The sequence below is a fragment of the Sus scrofa genome, chromosome 3 (genome assembly GCF_054392235.1).
Source record: "Sus scrofa isolate SSC_HxYL_T2T_F1_AM1 chromosome 3, Sscrofa_HxYL_maternal_Yorkshire_Landrace_v2.0, whole genome shotgun sequence".
Lineage (NCBI taxonomy): Eukaryota > Metazoa > Chordata > Mammalia > Artiodactyla > Suidae > Sus > Sus scrofa.
Genome location: NC_139385.1, coordinates 34465508 through 34485515, shown reverse-complemented (window position 1 = coordinate 34485515; position 20008 = coordinate 34465508). Strand labels below are relative to the sequence as shown.

The following is a 20008-nucleotide window of genomic DNA, read 5'->3' as shown; positions in this document are numbered from 1 at the left end:
AGCAAGGACTTAATCTGTATCCTTTTCCTGGCGCAGATTTGCGGCAGGAACTGGCTGTGCAGCAGAAGCAGGAGAAACCCAGGACCCCCATGCCCAGCTCGGTGGAGGCTGAAAGGACAGACACAGCTGTGCAGGCCACTGGCTCCGTGCCGTCCACCCCCATAGTTCACCGAGGACCCAGCTCCAGCTTGAATACACCCGGGACGTTCAGACGTGGTAAGGGGGATGGGAATCGGGTTTTCTTGGCCTCACAAAGCTTTCCAAGGTGAGAACCAGGGTGGACCCTGGTGAAAGAGAAGCTGGGCCAGGCTCTATATCGGTGAGCAAACTGGAGTTGCTCATGGGGGCAGACCATTGAGGTAAGTGGGAGGAGCCTCTTGGATGTGAGACAGTAGGGAGTCGTGGAGTCTGCGGAGAACTAGAGAAGCGGCGCCTCGTCCAGAGGGCAGCCCTGCTCCCATCATGAGAGGTGTGGACCCAGCAGACACTCCCCTCTTCACCAGAAGCCAGAAATCCTCTTGTTGAATATAAAATCTCCCAAATTAAAAATTTCAGTAACCAAATAAAAAATTTAAAAAGCATTTTGTGGGTCCAGCAATATGTCATCTAGAACTGGGCCCAGCATAACCTGTGCTGTGTAGTGAAAACCAAGAAGTTTGAGTGGCCCCTCTTGCTGACTGATGAACTGTGAGACTCTGATGGGGCCACTTAAAAGCACATCATGATAATAGACAAGTATAGAGCGCTCAAGATGTGCCCATCACTCTGCTTGCTGTGCTTTGTATAAACATGTGCCCTTGCTGGATTCACACGGTGGCCCAGGAGGCGAGCAGTGTGAGTGCTGTCCCTGTTTGATGGACAAAGCGCCTGAGCCTCCTGTTCGGGAATCGGCCTGACAGCGCACAGCTGGCGAATGGGAGGCTGGGTCCCCGGCCGACACCATCACATGCTGCCTGTCCCTGAACTTGGGCCCAGCGTGAAGAGAATGTGAGATTCCCAGAATCCCACTTTAATTTGCACACGACTCACCTGGGCCCCTTGTAAAAATGCACCTCAGACTCAGCAGGTCTGGGCGGGGCTTGAGATTCCGCATTTCCAGCAAGCTCCCAGTTGTGCCGCTGGTCCTGTGGGTCTGTGAGCCCTCCGTTGGAGAGAGGAGGCTCTGAGGCGTAGCCCCCTTAACCACTGGGGCTTGTTAAGATGCTATTAATGTTAATTAACTATATGCAATTCCTAGAATTTTAAGAGGGCTTTTTAAAAAAGATTTTTATTTTTCTATTAGAGTTGATTTACAACGTTCTGTCAATTTCTGCTGTACAGCAGAGAGACCTGGTCAAACATATATATCCATTCTTTTTCTCACATCTTCCTCCATCATGTTCCATTACAAGTGACTCGATGTGGTTCCCTGTGCTGTGCAGCAGGATCTTGTTGCTAAGAGGGCTTATTTTAATTTTGTTTAAAGAACAGCATGTAAAGATAAACACTGAATGGCCGACGAGTCCTCCTGTTGCATTAGCCAGCAAACAATTGAATGAGGCAGGGGAGCATCGTGGGACAGGGCCTTCTCGCCTGCAGGTTTCACACTCTGAGACATTAGCGCACAGGCTTCTGAGTGTGTGTTGGTGTTCTGAGTACTTCTGTTTCACATGCAGGTCTGGATGACTCCACGGGGGGGACCCCCCTCACACCGGCGGCCCGGATATCAGCCCTCAATATCGTGGGCGACCTGCTTCGGAAAGTGGGGGTAAGAGGGGCCTTCCCTGGGGTCCGGGTGGTGGCTTCCTATCTTCAGCATACTTGAGGGGTGACCATATGTTCCTTCCCCCTGGCAGAGCCTCCCGAGGTGCAGGTGTAGCCCTGGCTCTCATGTCCCCTAGAATCACTGCACTTCTGTGGATGTTGTTTCTGACAGACACCCAGGAGCTGACTGCAAGTTGCCCTCTGATCCTGGGTATATCTGTCTTTCCCTATATCATTCCCCTGGCAATGTGGAAAATTTGGACAAGATGCCTTTTTTTTTTTTTTTTTGTCTTTTTAGAGGTTCCCAGGCTAGGGGTAAAATTGGAACTGTAGCCACAGGCCTACACCACAGTCACAGCAACCCGGGATCCGTATCCCACTGAGCGAGGCAAGGGATTGAACCCGCATCCTCATAGATACCAGTCGGGTTCATTACAGCTGAGCGCAACAGGAACTCCCAATATTTTTTCTAATTTGAAAAAACTGAGAATATTTGGCAGCTGCCTTCTCTCTCTTTTTTTCTTTTTCTTTTTGGCTTTGTAGGGCCGCACCTGTGACATATGGAAATTCCCAGGCCAGGGGTCAAATCAGAGCTGCAGTTGCTGGCCTACACCACAGCCATAGCAACTCGGGATCTGAGCCGGATCTGAGCCGCATCTGCAACCTACACCACAGCTTGCAGCATCGCCGGATCCTTAATCCACTAAGTGAGGCCAGGAATCAAGACCACGTCCTCATAGATACTGGTCAGGTTCTTAACCCACTGAGCCACAACGGGAACTCTGCTGCTCTCTCTTTTTTTTAATTTCCCTGGGAGTTGAAGGGAAAATCTTGAAAGGATAGGGCAGAGAACACAAACTTGCAGATTTTATGTTAACTAGGCGAGGAGTCTTTTGTACTTAAGAAATAACATAGGTATTCTCTGAGGCTGTTTCTCTTATTTGGAAACGTGTCGCCTGAAAGCCACATAATTTAAATGTATGTATTCAGAGTTACTAGAAGCTTGCAACTCGTTTCTGATGCTTTTCCTTTTGGCTTTCAGTTTTCTGGTTTGCTACCATATAAGGAGGTTTTAATACTTCCTTAGAGTTTAGAGAAGCCTGGGGTGACCTCATTGCAGGTTTGTTTTCCAGAGGGTCTGTTTACAGCGAGGCTAGACCTTGTTCAAACCTCCTGGTGCCTATTTAACAAGGTAACCGAGAGAGTGAATGATGCCGAAAGTTGATTTCCTATTTCTTGTAGGCAGAGGTGGAGGTTTCAGGAAGCACCTAAACATCTTAGACCAGCAGGTCTACAAGTTGAATGTACATTGAATTTAGAGGGGGAACACTTTGCTGTAGCCACTGGCCTACGCCACAGCCACAGCAATGCGGGATCCAAGCCACCTGTGCAGTTTACGCCACAGCTCAGGGCAAGGCCAGATCCTTAACCCACTGAGCAAGGCCAGGGATCGAACCTGTGTCCTCATGAATACTCGTCAGATCCGTTTCCGCTGAGCCACGACAGGAACGCCACACTTTGGAATTTTAACACACAACCCAGTTTGAGAACCGCTGTCTTTTAAGTTATTTATTGTATGTGTTGAGCTCCGGTGGGAGGTATAGGTTCTTGTCCTGAACCTGAAAGGTGAAAGCATATCTCTCTCCAGGCTCTGGAGTCCAAACTTGCATCCTGCCGGAACTTCGTGTACGATCAGTCCCCAAACCGAACAAGTGGCCCAGGCTCAGGTCGGGGCAGCAAGAGCAGAGATGGCGGCGACCGACGGCCAGGCAGCACCAGCGTGCCTCTGGGTGATAAAGGGTCAGTACGTTTTGCTGTTCCTGGTCAGTGTCTCAAGAACCTGTCCGCTCCCGCTGGAGCCTCTGACCACCCCCCACCCCACCCGCCCCCCTGCCCTGGCCGATAGCCGCTTGGTAAGAGTTGCGGGATGATGTCAGCGAGCCTTATTCTCTACCCGCACCTTGAGCCAGAGGTAGGTGGTATTTTCTGCGTTGGGCAAACGGCCAAAGTGAGGGTCATTTTACTTATTTGATTCTGCAGCCCCAGCTCCTGGTCCTGCGGTGGGAATGTTTGCGACTCAAGCTGTAAACACAGTTCTGCTTCCCCCAGAAGGTGTTTGTTTTGTTGTGTTTTTTTAACCTTCAGAACCTTCAGGAAACTAAATCCAGCCAGACTAGATTCCTGAAGCTGGTCAGCTGATGGTTTTGAAAACACAAATCTGACCTCGAACAGCTTCATTTATTTTCTCACCTCAGGAAGATCAGGGCAACTTCCAGATTCTATTCTAGCATTTTCTAAGATGTGCCACCCTCTTGCTGGACCCCAGACCCCATACATTTGGGGGGGGGGGTCAGTGGCAGACAGAGGACGGGAGCTGAAGACGCGTTTTCCCCAGCCTGCACGTAACCTCCGGCCCTTTAGACGTGGAGGGTCGTCTCGACTGGGCTTTTTGTGTGGCCTTGGGTGCTAGATAGCCAGTGTCCTTTTCTTCATTTCACAGGAGAGAAAATTGGGACCCAGTGAGACCCTGCTTCTGACTTTGATGTTCACTCTTAGAACTTTGTGGGCCCCGTGCTAGCCAGTGTCTAACAGCCGTAATGTCCGCTTAATTTGGTTTGCTCTGTCTGAAGGTTGGGAAAACGCCTGGAGTTTGGGAAGCCGCCTTCAAATATTTCCTCACCGTCGCTGCCATCAGCCCAGGGTGTAGTCAAGATGTTGCTTTAGGAAATCCATGAAGCCGAGCCCCCTGGTGTCCGTGTGGGAGTCATTACCCTTCTTCCTTCTTTGAACTAGGTTTTTGTTTCGTTTTTGTTTTTGTTTTTGTTTTTGTTTTTTTGCTTTTTGGGCCACACCCTGTGGCATATGGAGGTGCCCAGACTAGGTGTTGAATCAGAGCTGTAGCTGCCGGCCTGCTGCCGCTGGAGCCACAGCAACACCAGATCCGAGCCACATCTGTGACCTACACCACAGCTCGTGGCAATGCCAGATCCTCAACCCACTGAGTGAGACCAGGGATCACACCACGTCCTCTTGGATACCAGTCAGATTCGTTTTTGCTGCACCACAATGGGAGCTCCCTCGGTTTTTGCATTTAAAATTTAGTTTGAGAAATACGAGCGTGCAGTCGCACTAGCCAGCAACCAAGGTGGTCACCTGTGGCCTTTGGGTCGTCCCCACGAAGTGCTGTCTTGGAACCCCAACACTGCACACCCCCGCCTCCTCATTGGTGTGTTGCCAGTGGACGGGGACAAGCCAGACCCTCTGGAAAGGGTCATGTGTGCTGAGGCTGCCCCATCATTTTCAGCTGGCCCGAGTCCTGATTGGTCTTGAGAGGTGTTTTTAATGTCTGGAGACACCTATAAAGTGGGGTCTGAGCCCTTCTCAGGCTCACCTCAGCCTCCACTCAGCTGAAGCCTCTTCCAGAACAAAATGTCTAGTGCCCTTGGCCCAGCAGATCATTGCACATCTGGGAACGAAGAGTAGAACACGCGGTACCTTTTATTTAAACTGTGGTCTGGTGTATCTTTGAGACTTTTTAACCTGCTTCTCACTGAGGCTTTTAGAGGCATTTTTCAGAGTAAATTTTGTGGGGACCAGGTTGGGAAAATGTGTCCTCTTTAGACCAATCGTGACTCAGTTTTCCTGGGGCCCCTCGCTGGCCTGGGGGTGACCTCTGCTTCAGAACCTGGAGGGTCTCTGGGGTGTGATGGCCTTGGTAATGCAGCCCCAAAGCACAGCACTTCCTTTAAAGCTGGGAGGAAATAATGGGGGTGACCTTCAAAAAAAGCTGAAACCAGCATGATTGTCCTTGGAAGCATCCTTGGAAGAAACCAACATAGGGTTTCCACACAGACGGCGTGGGGCTCCTTGCTTTTCGGGAACAGCCGTCTCACATCTGGACCCAAGGAAAAGGAACGCAGGAATTCAGGTGCCGGCCTGCTGCTTAACAGCCTCCTGTTACTAAGTTATTTTTGCAAAGGAACAGCAGAAATATCCTCAAGCCTAACACAGAACTTTTCAAGTGCTGCTGAAATTCAGCGGAGAATTAAACTTGCGTGCCCACTTCCTTACCAACCAGCAAAAGATGTACTTTTATTTTTTTAAAAGAACAATAAAATCAAGAAAAACGGATTGTCCGCTAGTTGTGTTTTCTTTGTTTTGTTTTTGTCCTTTTGCCATTTCTTGGGCCGCTCCCGTGGCATATGGAGATTCCCAGGCTAGGGGTCTAATCGGAGCTGTAGCCGCCGGCCTACACGAGAGCCACAGCAACGTGGGATCTGAGCCGAGTCTGCAACCTACACCACAGCTCAGGGCAACGCCGGATCCTTAACCCACTGAGCAATACCAGGGATCGAACCTGCAACCTCATGGTTCCTAGTTGGATTCGTTAACCACTGAGACATGATGGGAACTCCTGTTCGCTGGTTTGTGAGGGTCAGTAAGTGCTGTGGCTCCTTTGTGTTTCTGTGTTTGCTCATCTAGTGAATAAAAAATTTTTTTCTTTCTTTTCTTTTTTTTTTTATTTATTTTTTTTAACATGAAAGAAACCTTCCTTGTAAAAATTTCCCTTGGAGTCAGCTTCTTGGAACTGTCTTTGGGACACACGTGTGCCCTACTGGGGGTGTGCTAGCGTGTGGTCAGTGAGGCTGTTTACCTATTTCCCCTCTTCTCCAGTCTGTTTGATTCCAGGGCGTTGGTTATGGGATTGTTTGTGTTACGTGGAAGCTTCCTGGGATCTCTGTCAAGAACTTGCAGGCTGAGGGAGGGAGGGGCCCAGGCCTGGTGTTTATAGCCCTTGTGCCAAGAATGGTTTTGACATTATTTTTGTCTTTTTGTCTTTTGTGTGTGTGTGTGTGTGTGTGTGTCTTTTTAGGGCTGTACCCTCAGCAAAAGGAGGTTCCCAGGCTAGAGGTCCAATCAGAGTGACAGCTGCCGGCCTACACCACAGCCACAACAACGCCAGATCCAAGCCGCGTCTGCGACCTACACCACAGCTCATGCCCATGCTGGATCCTTTACCCACTGACAAGGATCAACCCACAACCTCACGGTTCCTAGTTGGATTTGTTTCCACTGCGCCACGGCGGGAACCCCTGTCTTTTTTTATTAGGGCCACACCCGCGGCACATGGAGGTTCCCAGGTTAGGGGTCCAATTGGAGCTGTAGCTTCCGGCCTGCAACACAGTCACAGCAACTTGGGATCTGAGCCAAGTCTGCAGCCTACACCACAGGCTCACGGCCATGCCAGATCCTTAACCCACCGAGCGAGGCCAGGGATTGAACCTGTGTCCCCATGGATGCCAGTCAGGTTCGTTAACCACTGAGCTGCAACGGGAACTCCAGTTTTTACATTTTTAAAGGGTTGTTTAGAAAAGAAAAATGTGACAGAGGAGTTCCTTGGTGGCCTAGCTGTTAAGGATCCGGCATTGTCACTGCTATGGCTCCCGTCACTGCTACTGCGCATGTTGGATCCCTGGCCTGGGCACTTCCCGCACGCCATGGGCATGGCCAAAAAGAAAACATGGCGGAGACCTTAATGGGGCCTAAAATACTCACTTTCTGGGTCTTGATAGAAAAAGTTAACAAACCCCTGCTGGGCAAAGCCTTGTGTTTTAACTCGAACGTTCTTCACTTATTTTAGTAATACTGTTTTCGTTTTTTGGTTTGTTTTCGTTTTTTAGGGCAGCACCGACAGCCTATGGAAATTCCCAGGCTAGGGATCCAATCGGAGCTGTGGCTGCCGGCCTGATGCCACAGGTCACGGCAACGCCGGATCCTTAACCCACTGAGCGAGGCCAGGGATCAAACCCATATCCTCACAGAGACAATGTCAGGCTCTTAACCCACTGAGCCACCAGGGGAACTCCTAGGTAGTACTGTTTTGATTGATGGTCTTCTCGGGCTTGGTGCTCCTCCCTGGGCTGGTGCCGCCCGCCTCCCTCAGACCCGCCTGCGTCTCCACTGGTCTCTCGGCTGTGCTTCGATCCTGGACAGTTCATTTCCCTGTCCTGGGCCTCAGTTTCCCTATGGAAGGAAATAGTAATAAGGCAGACGTCGTGGGGTCATTGTGAGGATTAAATGAGGCGACCCTCCCGTCCTTTTTTCTCTAGAAAACAACAGAAGAGCCGTCTGCGTTCTAGTGATTTATAACCTTTTATTAGTGAGGGTGTCCTGGAAAGTACAGTCGGGGTGCTTATAAAACAGTGTGACATTGCCGCTCTCAGCCGTCGCAGCAGCGTCGCCTTTTGCATTCCTGTGACTACAGAGGCACTTGGTCTCGGTGAACTGTGTGCATCTGACGCGTGGGAACCGGAGGGAAGAGGAATTCGCAAACCGGGGCCTCCGGGGCCGCTGGCAGGGTACACGGGACAGGAAGGGCCCGGTGGTGGGGCCAGCGGCACCCACTGTGGTGAGTCTCCCCGTTTCATGTACACTAAGTTGCCAGGGCTTAGTTAACCGTGGATCTAATTTTTTCTAAAAAGTCAAAAGCTCTGCACACCTCGGCAGAGGGGGTGGCTGTGTCTGTGTTTCCCATTGGGTTTTTCTCACTTGGTACCTCATTCAAAACTTAAATTGCTGCCCTGAACCAACAGGGGGGGTGTTTTTTGTTTTTGTTTTTCAAATATTCATCGTGAGGGGTGTCGGTGATGTTTGGACTTTGCAAATGGATTTGGACAGTGCTAAGCGGAGTTCACCGGGTTTGGTTTTGTCCTGTTTTACACAAGTTGATCATTCACTGGCTTTGGTTCCGTTGAAGTCTGCATCTCGAGCGTCCATTTCCTCGTCAGATCCATCTGCGTTTTCAATAACTCTGCGGCCTCCAGACCTCCTTGAGGGAACGAACGAGGTCTCGTTTCCTCGCCTGTGGGTTTTAGGAGAAACAACACATTCCTTTGGTACAGAAATCTCCCTAGAGGCTGGAAGAGATTTTCAGACTGGGCCGGGGGCGGGGGGGGCAAAAACAAACACAAACAGACAAATGAGACGCAAATATTCAGGTTGCCGTGAACAAGCCCTGACCCGCCTGGGGGGTGTGAGTACGTTTAGTCGGCTGGAAGGTGGACAACATAGGTTCTTCAAAGCAGGGCCACCTGCTTTTAAAAATGTCTAGCTTGGTCATTGCTGAGCCTCTGGATTCTGGTCAGTCATGGACTTGGGTTTAGTAAAGAAGAAAAAACAAGACAAGTGGGGTGGTGCCCCCCAGGGGGCTATTCCTGCTCTGTGTGTGGGGGGTGCTCTGCTGACGGGAAAGTAGGGGGGAGTTTGGGTTTTGAATTGGCATAAGGTGAGAATGACCTGCCAGGACAGCCTTGAGGAGGCGGGGAGCCTGGAGGCCAGAGGGGTGCTGTCTGGTTAAAGGTACTGCAGGGCCCTTTCTTTTGCAGAGCGGGATGTGGTGCCTGAGAGCTCGCTTATTTGGGGCTCATCACAGAAGGCACCATGCATGGTGTAGGAGAGGTGCTCAAGGAACACTGGTCAGAAAATAAGTTAGACATGTTCATCCAAGGTATGTTTTAGCCCCTGCTGGTAGGACAGGCCTTTGTCCTTTTTGCTCCCGACTCCTCTCTCCTGCCTGATGCTCTGTTCCCGGCAGGTCACCTGAAGTGAGCCTTTGCAGGGGAGGCCTGGGCAGGCAGGAGGAGGAAAGGTCAGACGTGCCTGCACTAATCCTCCACTGGGGGGAAAGAAGTGCGGGCTTGCTTTACAGCAATCACAACAAAGAGTTGTGTTGGGCTCCGGCCCTCTGGCCCCATCTGGCAGGTCTTAACTCATTTCTGATGTCTGCGAAGAAAGACTTTTTGCAACAAAGACAACTCGCTTCGCCACACAAAGGCTGGACAGAAAAGCCACGAGGGTGAGCCCCTCCCAGTTATGGATTCTTTAGTCAAAGGGGCGACTCAGACAGGTAAGGCAGGAGGCGTAAGCGCGGCCCAGAGATGCCTGATCGTGGAGAAGGAGCTTCCCAGCCCGAGCCTTTTGGGGTCCCAGGGTGGCAGGAACCCAACAGCAGATGGTACTTCCCAAGGGGGCACTGATCCAGAATAAAGCCTTAAAGCTGTAGCCATTCCCAACTCAAGCCTCACTTGCATCACAAGGAAGCTTCTAGGCCTGCAGCTCTTTAGGAACTAGCCTTGTATCACTCACTCTCTAGCAGTGAACTTTAAAAGTCTTCTCCCTCTTTCGCACCGTCTCGTGTTCTCTGAGAACCTGGGACAGAGTGGGGTCCCAGCGTGCAGGGCTCAGCAGCCGTGCGCACAGCGCTCTCCTCTGTCTACGCCCCAGGGTCACAACTGGGTGGGATGGCCTGTGGCTGGGGCACTGCCTCACCTACACTTCCAGGCTCCAGCCACTCCCTTTGCCTCTTGGAAGAGTCTGCATTTGCTGACTAGAAGAGTTTAATTGATCAGTGCGCGCCCTTTGTCTAAGAGGTAAATTGCTGCTGGGTCCCTGGAAGCCTACTGCTTAGACACTGCAGCCTGCTCGGTTCAGGGCCTTTCCGCTTTTGTTTTGACTGTACCTGTGGCATGTGGAAATTCCTGGGCCAGGGATCAAACCTGTGTCACAGCAGCAATCCGAGCCATTGCAGTGACAATGCTGGATTCTTAACTCATTGAGCTACACGGGAACTCCACAGGGCCCTTAAAGGAACTGGCTTCAAATCCTAGGCAAAGGTTGACACTGGCTATGTCTGTCACAGGAACCAACTAAGGGATGCCTCTAAGGATTTTCTTTTTTTCTTTTTTCTAGGGCTGTGTCTGTGGCACATGGAGGCTGGGGGTCTAATCAGAGCTGGAGCTGCTAGCCTATACCACAGCCATAGCAACGAGGGATCTGAGCCATGTCTGTGACCTACACCACAGCTCATAGCAATGCTGGATCCTCAACCCACTGAGCGAGGCCAGGGATCGAACCTGCATCCTCATGGATCCTTGTTGGGTTTATTACCACTGAGCATGATGGGAATTCCCTCTAAATATTTTCTTAAAGGGTCTGATCCTGGGGAATTTGGATTCTTTTCATGGACTCAAAAGCGTATCTAAGGCGCTGTTAACATACCAGGAACCAGCATGGCAGTGTGGGCACCTGCTGCTTTGCAAGGACTCAGTTTCCATTAGCTAGAGGGTCCTACACACCCACCAGTCCTAGAATCCAGTTTATCCTGGGACTGGAGAGCTGCTCAAAAGCTGTGTCTCAGAGGCATAATGCTCCCGCCTCCACCTCCGGATGAGACCTCATCCAGCTTTTTAAGCATCTGGGTGGCCACAGCAACGCCGAGATTCTCCAAGAGAGAAGACGGACACAAGGCAGGACTCGCTGGGCCTCCCCCAGGAGGATGAGGGGAAAGCCAGGTCCTCGCTGCCTAACTTCACGTGCAAAGATGTTGTTGGAACCCCAGACATGTCGAGGCCTGTTAAACCCTGTCTCATGGAGCCCGCGTGCCCGCCCTGCGTCTTGGGTGTCTGTCCCCAGCCTGTGAGCACATGCCCATGAGGCCTTCAGGAAAGGCTCCGCCTGGGCCTCACCGGCCTCGCGGTGGCTGGTGTGGCCCTCGTGTGCTGAAGATGTGGTTAGCAGCTCGGCCTGGCTCAAGCCCCAGCAGCCCCAGCTCTTGTGAGACATCGGGGTTTCCTCCCTGGACGTGTGTGAGAACCCCACCCTGGAGGATGCGTGGCTGGGCCGTGGTTACCAGGACCCTGTGCTTGGTTAATTCTGACTTGTGAACCAGACCAGCCAGATGGAAGCCATTCTCCGGGAAGGTACCCAGACGGTGGAGCTGGCACACCGCTCAGCGCCGTGTCTGAGCCAGACGAGGGAGGCCGGCGCAGCCATGTCCCCACAGTGTAGGAAGGGCCTCTCACGCAGGTAAGACCCTTCCAAGCGACACATGGCCTCTAAATGCTCAGCACGGGGGACCGGCCCTGTCAGTGCCACGTCATAGGCCAAAGCGGGAGGAAGGAAGGAAAATGGGTCAAGAGATGAGGTCGTCCTGTGTCTGTTTTGGTTCTGATGAAAGGTAGTTTCGAACGAAGATATCCAAGCCTGCAGATTTTGTTGGAATCTCGAAAGTTGCCAGGGCCAGAAAAGGGGGGTGGGGGCGGGGGACAGGGAGACGCATTGGCAGAAAGGAACCCGAGAGCCACACACACGTGCCGCGAAGCTGCAGGCATGATACCTGGTGCGTCATTGCGGAGTTTCCTGGGGGATTGGGGCTCTGAAACAGAGAGAGAATCCCTGGTGGTTACCATCCTCCCAGTTCAGCACGTTTTTAATCATTTAAGGCATGTGCGTCAGTTAAATAATTAAAGGCACTTTTAAGTCATCCTTACAGAGGAGCTCCTGAAGCCACAAGCTCTTAGAATGCAAACTTCTGTCCTTCAGAGCTTTGCTGAAGAGCGCCGGTGGCATCTCCCATCCTGCACACCTGTGCAGGAAGGTCAAGGGGAACTGAGCAGACTAGTCCCAAAGCAGGAACGGAACCCAAACATACCCAGGCAAGGAGCCTGCAGCTGCCTCTCACATTATCACCGTCATTCTGTCTTTGTTGCCTTTTATGCCCAGAGCAAGAAAGCGGCTCCTGTTGAGATGCCTGGCAGAGTGGGCGGTGAGGGTATGCTGAGCAGGCTCTAAAAGCAGCTTATGTTGAGACGGACCTGGCTGGTACAACTGTGTGAAACTGGCTTTGTCATTCCTTGCTCGCTGAGGAGCTGGCCAGGCCTGTCAACCTCACTCAGAGCTCTAGTGCTTGATGTTGTGTTTTCGTACATCTGGAAGACTCAGAGAAGACAGAAAAGATAGGACCTGTCTTCCACCTGCGTTTAAGTGTACGTTCACATTAACTGTAAAAAAAATGATTGGTTTGGGAGTTCCCGCTGAGGTGCAGTGGGTTAAGAATCTGACTGCAATGGCTCAGGCCTCTGCAGAGACATGGGTTCAATCTCCGGCCTGGTGTGGTGGATTAAAGGATCCGGCATTGCCATGCTATGGCACAGGTCACAGCTGGGGCTCGGAGTCAGTCCCTGGCCTGGGAACTAACATATGCCATAGGTGGGGCCATAAAAAGAAAAAAAAAAAGGTACACCACAAGAAGGCTGGGGTGTCAGGGGCAGGCCCCAAAGGGGACAGTCAGCTTGTGCTGCAAGAATTGTTGGTCCCAGGAGAAAGAGCAGTGACAACAAAAGAGTGACAGAGCCGGGGTGGACGACCGCTTCCCCCCCACTCAGCAGTGTCCAGTTGGCAGCAGATGGAGTTCTAGGGGGTCCATCAGCAGGGACCATGTGTAGTTGGGATCTCCTTCTCCAATTCCCAAACTCTGAGCCAGCTGCCCCCTCCCCCCTCCTGAGAGGGGTCTGGGCCTTCCCCTTGTCTCAGAGTCTGGGGTGGAGATGCCACGTGCATTCCTGGGTGCACCCTGGGATCACTGAACTACATGGCGAGAGAGGTACTCCCTTTGCAACTCTTGTGAAATAATCTGATTATGTCGGAGGGTCTGTTTGGTGCTGTTTGCCCCTCTTTTAACTGAGGAGTCAGCCTTCAGCTCACAGTCATCAGTTTGTGGCTCCAGTAGCTAGAACTCACTCTTGTTTTCTTGGCACTGTGTTTAATTGTGACCTGCTGATGCAAGGGGTTCCGGTTCAACGCTACAGGGGTGGCAAATTTCATTCATAAACGGACCTATGTATGCTTCACAGGGTTAACTTCAAAGAAAATACCAAGTCGGCCAACAGACAGGTGGGCAGAGGCTAAAGCGAAATGGCAAATGTTGGAGAGATGTCACTTCTGCCTCAGGGACGGAAGGCTTAACTGCCAAGCACTGTCCCAGACACCGGGGATGAAAGAGCAGACACAACCTCTACGCGTGTGAGGACAGACTGTAAATGAGATAAGTAAAAGGAACAGCAAGTCACATGGGGAGAGCAGAAGGGTAGGGAGTGAGGCGGGAAATGCTGGTGACAGGGAGGGGTGAGCACCTGAAGGAAGGGAAGGAAGGAACCAGCTATTGCAGTGAGCTCAGAGGAGCATCTGGGCGAGAGAGCAGCCAGTGCAAAGGCCCTGAGGCGCTGTGTAAAGAGGTGGAGGGTGACTCAGGAGCCAGTAGACGCAGGAGGTAGGGCTCCTACCAATGCAGGGATTGGGCCAGGTGGGAGCAGAGAGGCTCTTGTCTGGATGGGAGGAGAGGGTGGCTTGGACCAGAGTGGCAAAAAGTGGGTGGATTCTGGATGGACAGTATTTTATTTTGGTCTTTTTAGGGCCACATCTGCAGCATATGGATGTTCCCCAGGCTAGGGCTCGAACAGGAACTCCAGCCCACACCACAGCCACAGCAATGTGGGGTCCCAGCCACATCTGCCACCTACACCGCAGCTCATGGCAATGCCGGATCCTTAACCCGCTAAGCGAGGCCAGGGATGGAACCCACATCCTCATGGATCCTAGTTGGGTTTGTTACTGCTGGGCCATGACGGGAACTTCTGGGTGGACAGTAATTTTTAAAGGAAAGGTGACCAGATTTCCCCACAGATTGGATGAAGGGTGTAAAGGAGAGAGAGCAACCACGAATGGCCACCAGGTCTGTGGCCGCGGCTAAGAGCAGCTGAGAGCTGGAAAGGACTGAGAGGAGCTGGGTCGGAGGGAAGGGGTTCAGTCAGGGCTCAGGTTGGGGTATGTTTAGGTGGATCTGCCTATTGGGCATTGAGTGGTGATGTCAAGGGGATCTGGAGTCCCAGGAAGTCAGGGCTGGAGATCAACTAGGAAGTCCCTAGCTATAGATGGGGTGCTGAAGCCACCAGGCTGGTGGAGACACTGGAGGAGTGAGCAGAGGTGGGGATGGAGAGAGGACCTGGGCAGCACCCTGGGCAGGCAGAGAGCAAGCCGGCCTCGAGATGAGGTGCCAGCAGAGGAGATGAAGACAGATGCCAGAAGGGGAGGGAGGACACCCGGGGAGGGAGGGAGGAGGAGCTGGGCTGGAGCAGGCGCGGCTGAGCAGCCCTGGCTTAGAGTGTGCTGGTAACAGCTGGCAGGGAAGCGGGGTTGGGCTTGTCCAGCTGCTGGAAGGACTCAGTGAGAGAGAAGGGAGAAGGGAAGGTTTCGGGAGCAGTGCCCTGGGATAAACGGGGGTGGGGGTGGGGGTGTCTCATGGGGGAGTTGGCCTCAGTTGGTGCTGGACAGTTTGGCCCAGAAATGGGGAAGGAGGGAGCACATACAGGGAGGGAGGTTGAATGGGGACTTGCTAATATTTTATGATATTTGTCCATTTTTTGGTGAGAGGATGGGGAGGTGAGGACATGGTAGGGGGAGTGAGAGGATGTGTGTGTGGGGGCAGTGAGGATGTTGGGAGTGGATGTGGGGGGGTGAGGGGATGTTGGGGGGAGTGAGGGGATATTGGAGTGAGAGGATGGGGGGTAGTGAGTGGTTGTTGGGATCGAGGGGGTGTGGGGGCAGTGAGGGGATGTTGGGGGGAGTGGGGATATTGGAGTGAGTGGATGTGGGGGGCTGGTGAGTGGATGTTGGGGGGACTGAGGGGACGTTGGGGGGTGAGAGGATGGGGGAATGCGGGGATGAGGGGTAGTGAGGGGATGAGGAGGTAGAAGTCCAGGCAGTGCTAAGCGGGGTTGGCTTAGGGTCAGCAGAGGAGAGTTGCCAGTGCAGGTGGCAGCATGGCTCTTTGCTTCTCCACCACTTTGAGGTGCAGAAGGTGGCATGTGGTTAATCTGGGTTGTGCTTTAACCTGGTGAGTACATACAAGGGCCAGAGTGTGGATGGGAAAGGTGACTGTCACCCGGACTCAGCGAGTGAGGGGATGAGCTGAGGGGTTGAAGACCCCAGTGGAGACGGAGGAAGTGAGTTAAGAAAGGTGGGGGCGGGCAGATGACATGGTGCTTGATGGTCAGATTGGGGCTGAGAGTTACTGGGAATGCCTGCGGACCTGGGGGGAGAAGATCAAGGACCCGAGAGGCCAGATCGCCCGATGGCGGGTGGGGGTGCGCCTGACAGGAAGCTCGGAGCTGAAACCTCCAGGGAACAAGGTAGACCGGGGGATGGGCAGGGGGGGCTACCCTCCTTCAGGCCCAAGGCTCCAGGAGCACAGGAGAGAAAACAGCCCCCAGTCCACTGAGTGCAGAGGACTGGGTCCTTAGGGCCGTGGGCAGCGGCAGCCCTGGGGGACAATGGGGGAAGAGGCACTGCATCTAGTGGAAGAGGCCAGGGATGCTGCTCAACATCCTGCAGGGCACAGGCCAGCTCGTGATGACCAAAGAATTACACAGGCCCAAGTGTCAACAGTGTAGAGAAGCCCTGAGTGAGGGAAAGGGGGTAAGACAAAGTACCCAGAAGGGATTCTGCCCTTGTCTGTACGGCAGAAGGAAGGTCTCAGAGGAGATACTGCCTCCCCCAGGATGGGAGGGGACCAGCTAGAGAGGACAGAAGGGGCACTGGTGAGGGGCAGGGCCTGCGTGACCTGGGCCCCGCCCCGAGGACCGAGGCTGAGCAGGAAAGCCGAGAAGGCTGTGGGGAAAGGGAGCCTTTGCAGCCATACCCTGCCTCAGTGTGGGCCTCCCGCCCGCGCCCCCAGCCCGCACGCTGAGGGCGCCTGGGGGCCAGCCCTCACCTGAGCTTGCTCTTGAGCGCCGTCACTTCGCGGCCCATGGCCTCGTTGCTCTCCGTGGCCTCATCCAGCTCCCGCTGCAGCTTCCTGCGGTTGGCGTTGATGCGCTGGGACTCTTCCTCCGCCTCCTCCAGTTGCCTCTTGAGTTGCTTGACCCTCGCATTTCCTTTCTCCGCCTGTCAAGCAGAGGCCCAGGGTCAGGGCCCCTCCCCGACCAGGGCGGAGCCTGGAGCTGGGAGGGGCGGGGCCTGGGGTTGGGGGCGTGGCCTTGCTGGGCGGGGCCAGGCAGGGGTACCTGCTCCTTGTACTGCTCTGCCATCTTGCGCTCCTCCTCCACCTGCAGTAGGACCTCCTTCAGCTTCTTGTCCTTCTGCTTCAGTGACTTGGTGGCCGCCTGTTTCTCTCTGCACGGGGTTGGGGGGAGCCGGGATGATTCACATGGGGAGGGCCTCCCTCGCAGTCAGTGTTCAACTAGACCCTTGTAGGCACTATTCCTGAGCCCAGATCAGGGTTCATCCTAAGAATAGTGTCTGTTCATAAAGGAATGAAGTGTGGACTGAAGTGTGGACACCTCGGCCAGCATGGGAGACCCTTGAACACGTGCTCGGTGAAAGAAGCCAGGCACAGAAAGCCTCGTGTGGTATGGTCCCACTTTATGAAATGTCCAGAATAGACAACAGAGACAGAAAGTGGAGGGGTGGTTGCCTGGGGCTGGGGGGTGGGAAGTAGAGGATCCAGGGTTTCTACCTGGTAATGACAGCATTCTGCAGTTGGTTGTGATGACTGTGTGCTATGAACTGTACACCAAGAGCCACTGAATTGTACACGCTAAGTAGGTGGATTGTGTGGGACGTGGCTTATCCATAAAGCCGCTACCAAAAGAAAAAAGATGCAAGGACCCCAACCCTATCTGAGGTCCCGAACGTGCTGTGACCTTACAGCTCAGGGACCTGTGTTTAAGTGGGAAGCCTTCCCGCTTTTGTGTGTGTGGAGGGGCTGATGATGTGTCCGTTTTGTGTATCTGTTAACATGACATCCTGCCAACTCAGGTTAAGCAAAGCGTCATGAGCCCCGGGGAAGCCAGGCTGACATCATTGGAGTCACGCTACTTAGAGCAGCTAACAGCACAGATGCGAAGGGCACAGAACCTTCCTGCATTCTCACTCAGTTCTCCCAGCACAGCTCCTTGGGGGTACTACAGAGCTGGTTTCTCATCTAGAACCAATGCTCGGCCATTGCCTGACACCTGGCCTCCTCCTTTCCCCCATTGGCAAGCAGGCCATCACTGAGGCACTGGCCCCACCGTACCTGGCCTCCTGCTCGACTTGCTCCTCCAGCTGTGCGATCTTGGCCTCCAGTGCCGAAATGGTGGACTTGAACTTCGACCTGACTGCCCCTTCCATCTCCTGCAGCTTGCTTCGCAGCTCCTTGTTCTGCCTCTCCAGCTGCTGCCGAGCGCTCTCGTTCTTCTGGGCTGCGCTACGCTCTGTTGCCAGCTCGTTGCTGAGCTGCTCGGCCTGGGGAGGAGGGTGAAGATCACCAGGTGGAGGGCATGGACGCCCGCTGGTGCACCGAGAGGGACACCTTCTCCCATAGTCCTTGTGCCGGTCTGCGGAGCTGGGGCACCCAGGAACCCTCCTCCTCCTCCTGCCACCAGCTCCTTCCTGGCCCTCCCTTAAGACTCCCCTCAAGAGGCAGCTCTTCCAGGCAGCATCCCACTGCCCCCAGGGTCCCTGACTCTAGGTCACACAATGGGTCCCCAGCACCCATTATGGAGCCCATGCTCAGTGATGTCACCGAGTGCGCCCTGTTTTAAAGTGGGGGCTTGGAGCTGAGGAAAGAGCAAGCAGACCACCAAGGCCCTTTAGGCCAGGGGGAGCATCTGCTGGGGGAAGCCACCAAAGTTCATGCTGCAGGCTGGTGCTAATTCCTCTGTGGACAGCAGGCGGGGTCTGGTGGGACTAGAAGAGGAGAGGTGGAGGCCCAGCGCAGACAACTGTGGGTCCCTACTCTCCTCCACTCTGACCTGGCACAAGGGAGCCTATGAGGGGTGTCCTGAACCAGCGTGGGCTGGGGCCTAGAGCGGATCTGAGGTGGCGCGGGCACGCACCTGCTGCGTGGCCTTCCGGACGCGGTCACTCATGGCCTCCATGTTGCCTTGTTCTTCCTCCAGCTCCTCCTCCAGCTGCGCGATCCGGGCCTCCAGGCGGCGCTTCTCGTCCTGGAGCGCGTTCCTAAGGGAAAGGCAGCCGCTCTGAGGTCTCTAGCCTCCCCTGGCTTAGAGAGCTTCCTCTTGGAAGGAGCAGTGCCTCGGGGTTGCCCTCACTTCTAACTGAGGCTCACAGAGGCTTAGAGGCTTGTCCAAAGTCACACAGCTGGGAAATGGGGAGTCAAGTGGTGTCAGCAAAGCCAGGCCTGGGATGGGGACCCGCTCCTCCTCTGTGTCCCCAGATGCCCCTGTCCCCACCATGCCATTCATTCAGAATGAAACTGGCTGCACCCACAAACAAGGTGTAAAAGCCCTGTGATCCCCATCACAAGCTCAGCTGAACACTCTCTCTGCTGACTGCTGACTCTGAGGTTCCCTTCCTCCCCATGCAGCGCATACCTTCCCGACACACTGCTGGCCAGCTCCTCGGCCAGTTCCTCCTTCTCCAGGTCTGCCTGTTTGCGAGCCCTCTCAGCCGCAGCTAGATCCTGGATGGTAGGGGGTGGGGAGGAAGGAAACCTGCTGTCTGCCTGCAAAAGGCCGAACCCCACCTGAGAAGCCACCCTGCTCTGATCGCCAGGCTCCCGGCAATCGCCACGGCCACCCTTGAAAATGGTTCTACCGCCTCTGTGCTCTAGAGGAGGCCTGCGGACACCTCAGGGAGAAAGCCCCATGTCTCTGCATGCCCTCGTCCCTCCCCGGCGGGGGCTCCACTCTTGTGGGACGCTGGACCACAGCCTTGCCATCAGTGCCCTACCTCCTGCAGCTGCATGAGGTCTGCCTCCAGGCTCTTGGCTTTCTTCTCATTCTCTTTGGCTGTGGCAAAAATCTCATCCCTGGAGGCTCGGGCATCTTCCAGCTCTCTCTGGAAGTCCTTCATCTGAGCCTGCGGGCGTCGACAGGAGGAACCAGCTTAAGGGAACCTTACTCACCAAGTCCTGCTGCCCACATTACCTCTCTGTGCCAGCCCCAGGATGTCCCACCATTAACTATGGCTAATGCCAGCCCATTCTGGATGGGCCCCCTCGGATCTAAGAAACAGCACTGTGATCTGCAGGCCTGATGATAGTGCCCCCACCCCAGGCCGGGAACAGCATCCCCCAAAACTAAAGGGTGATGCACACACACCAGGGGAACAGGCTGCAGTGACCGAGAGAGACCCGTGTCCCCGGCCACTGCCAGCCCGACTTCCCAGGGTGCCCGGCTCTTGGGGCGTCACCCACCTGCAGTTTTCTCAGCTGCTTGATGGCTTCCTCCCTCCCCTTGATGGCCGAGTCGGCCTGCAGCTCCAGGTCCTTGAGGTCTCCTTCCAGCTTCTTCTTGGCCGCCGCTGCCAGGGCGCGCTGCTTTCGCTCGTCTTCCAGTTCCGTCTCGTACTCGTGAAGCTGAGCGAGGAGAAAGACATGCACTGCCGGGCAGAGTTGCCCCTCCAAGCCCTTCCCCCGGCAGCCAGC

At 54.1% G+C, this 20008-nt stretch overlaps 2 protein-coding genes across 20 annotated transcripts in view; one reads left to right on the top strand and one right to left on the bottom strand.

Moving 5' to 3' along the window:
* NDE1 (nudE neurodevelopment protein 1) overlaps positions 1-5874 on the top strand; it is a 35298-nt gene extending 29424 nt beyond the window's left edge. For 7 of the 14 annotated variants that reach the window (XM_085017502.1, XM_021086167.2, XM_021086171.2 and 4 more), the window contains 4 exons: positions 37-216; positions 1656-1747; positions 3392-3543; positions 4374-5874. In XM_085017502.1, the coding sequence (XP_084873628.1) occupies positions 37-216; positions 1656-1747; positions 3392-3543; positions 4374-4467 (518 nt within the window). In that variant the 3' untranslated portion in view covers positions 4468-5874. Of the gene's footprint in view, positions 1-36; positions 217-1655; positions 1748-3391; positions 3544-4243 lie in introns of all 14 variants that reach the window. The other 7 variants (XM_085017504.1, XM_021086170.2, XM_021086169.2 and 4 more) reach the window with 1 other exon arrangement.
* Positions 5875-7877: 2003 nt separating this feature from the next.
* The window catches only part of MYH11 (myosin heavy chain 11), a 139359-nt gene continuing 127228 nt past the window's right edge, over positions 7878-20008 (bottom strand). For 2 of the 6 annotated variants that reach the window (XM_085017495.1, XM_085017496.1), the window contains 10 exons: positions 19778-19939; positions 19312-19440; positions 18954-19042; positions 18456-18579; positions 17654-17862; positions 16641-16749; positions 16349-16521; positions 12072-12166; positions 11918-11956; positions 7878-8605 (listed from right to left, as the gene is read on the bottom strand). In XM_085017495.1, coding sequence (XP_084873621.1) covers positions 11955-11956; positions 12072-12166; positions 16349-16521; positions 16641-16749; positions 17654-17862; positions 18456-18579; positions 18954-19042; positions 19312-19440; positions 19778-19939 — 1092 coding nt within the window. In that variant the 3' untranslated portion in view covers positions 7878-8605; positions 11918-11954. The remainder of the gene's footprint in view (positions 8606-11917; positions 11957-12071; positions 12167-16348; positions 16522-16640; positions 16750-17653; positions 17863-18455; positions 18580-18953; positions 19043-19311; positions 19441-19777; positions 19940-20008) is intronic. The other 4 variants (XM_085017497.1, XM_085017498.1, XM_021086165.2 and 1 more) reach the window with 2 other exon arrangements.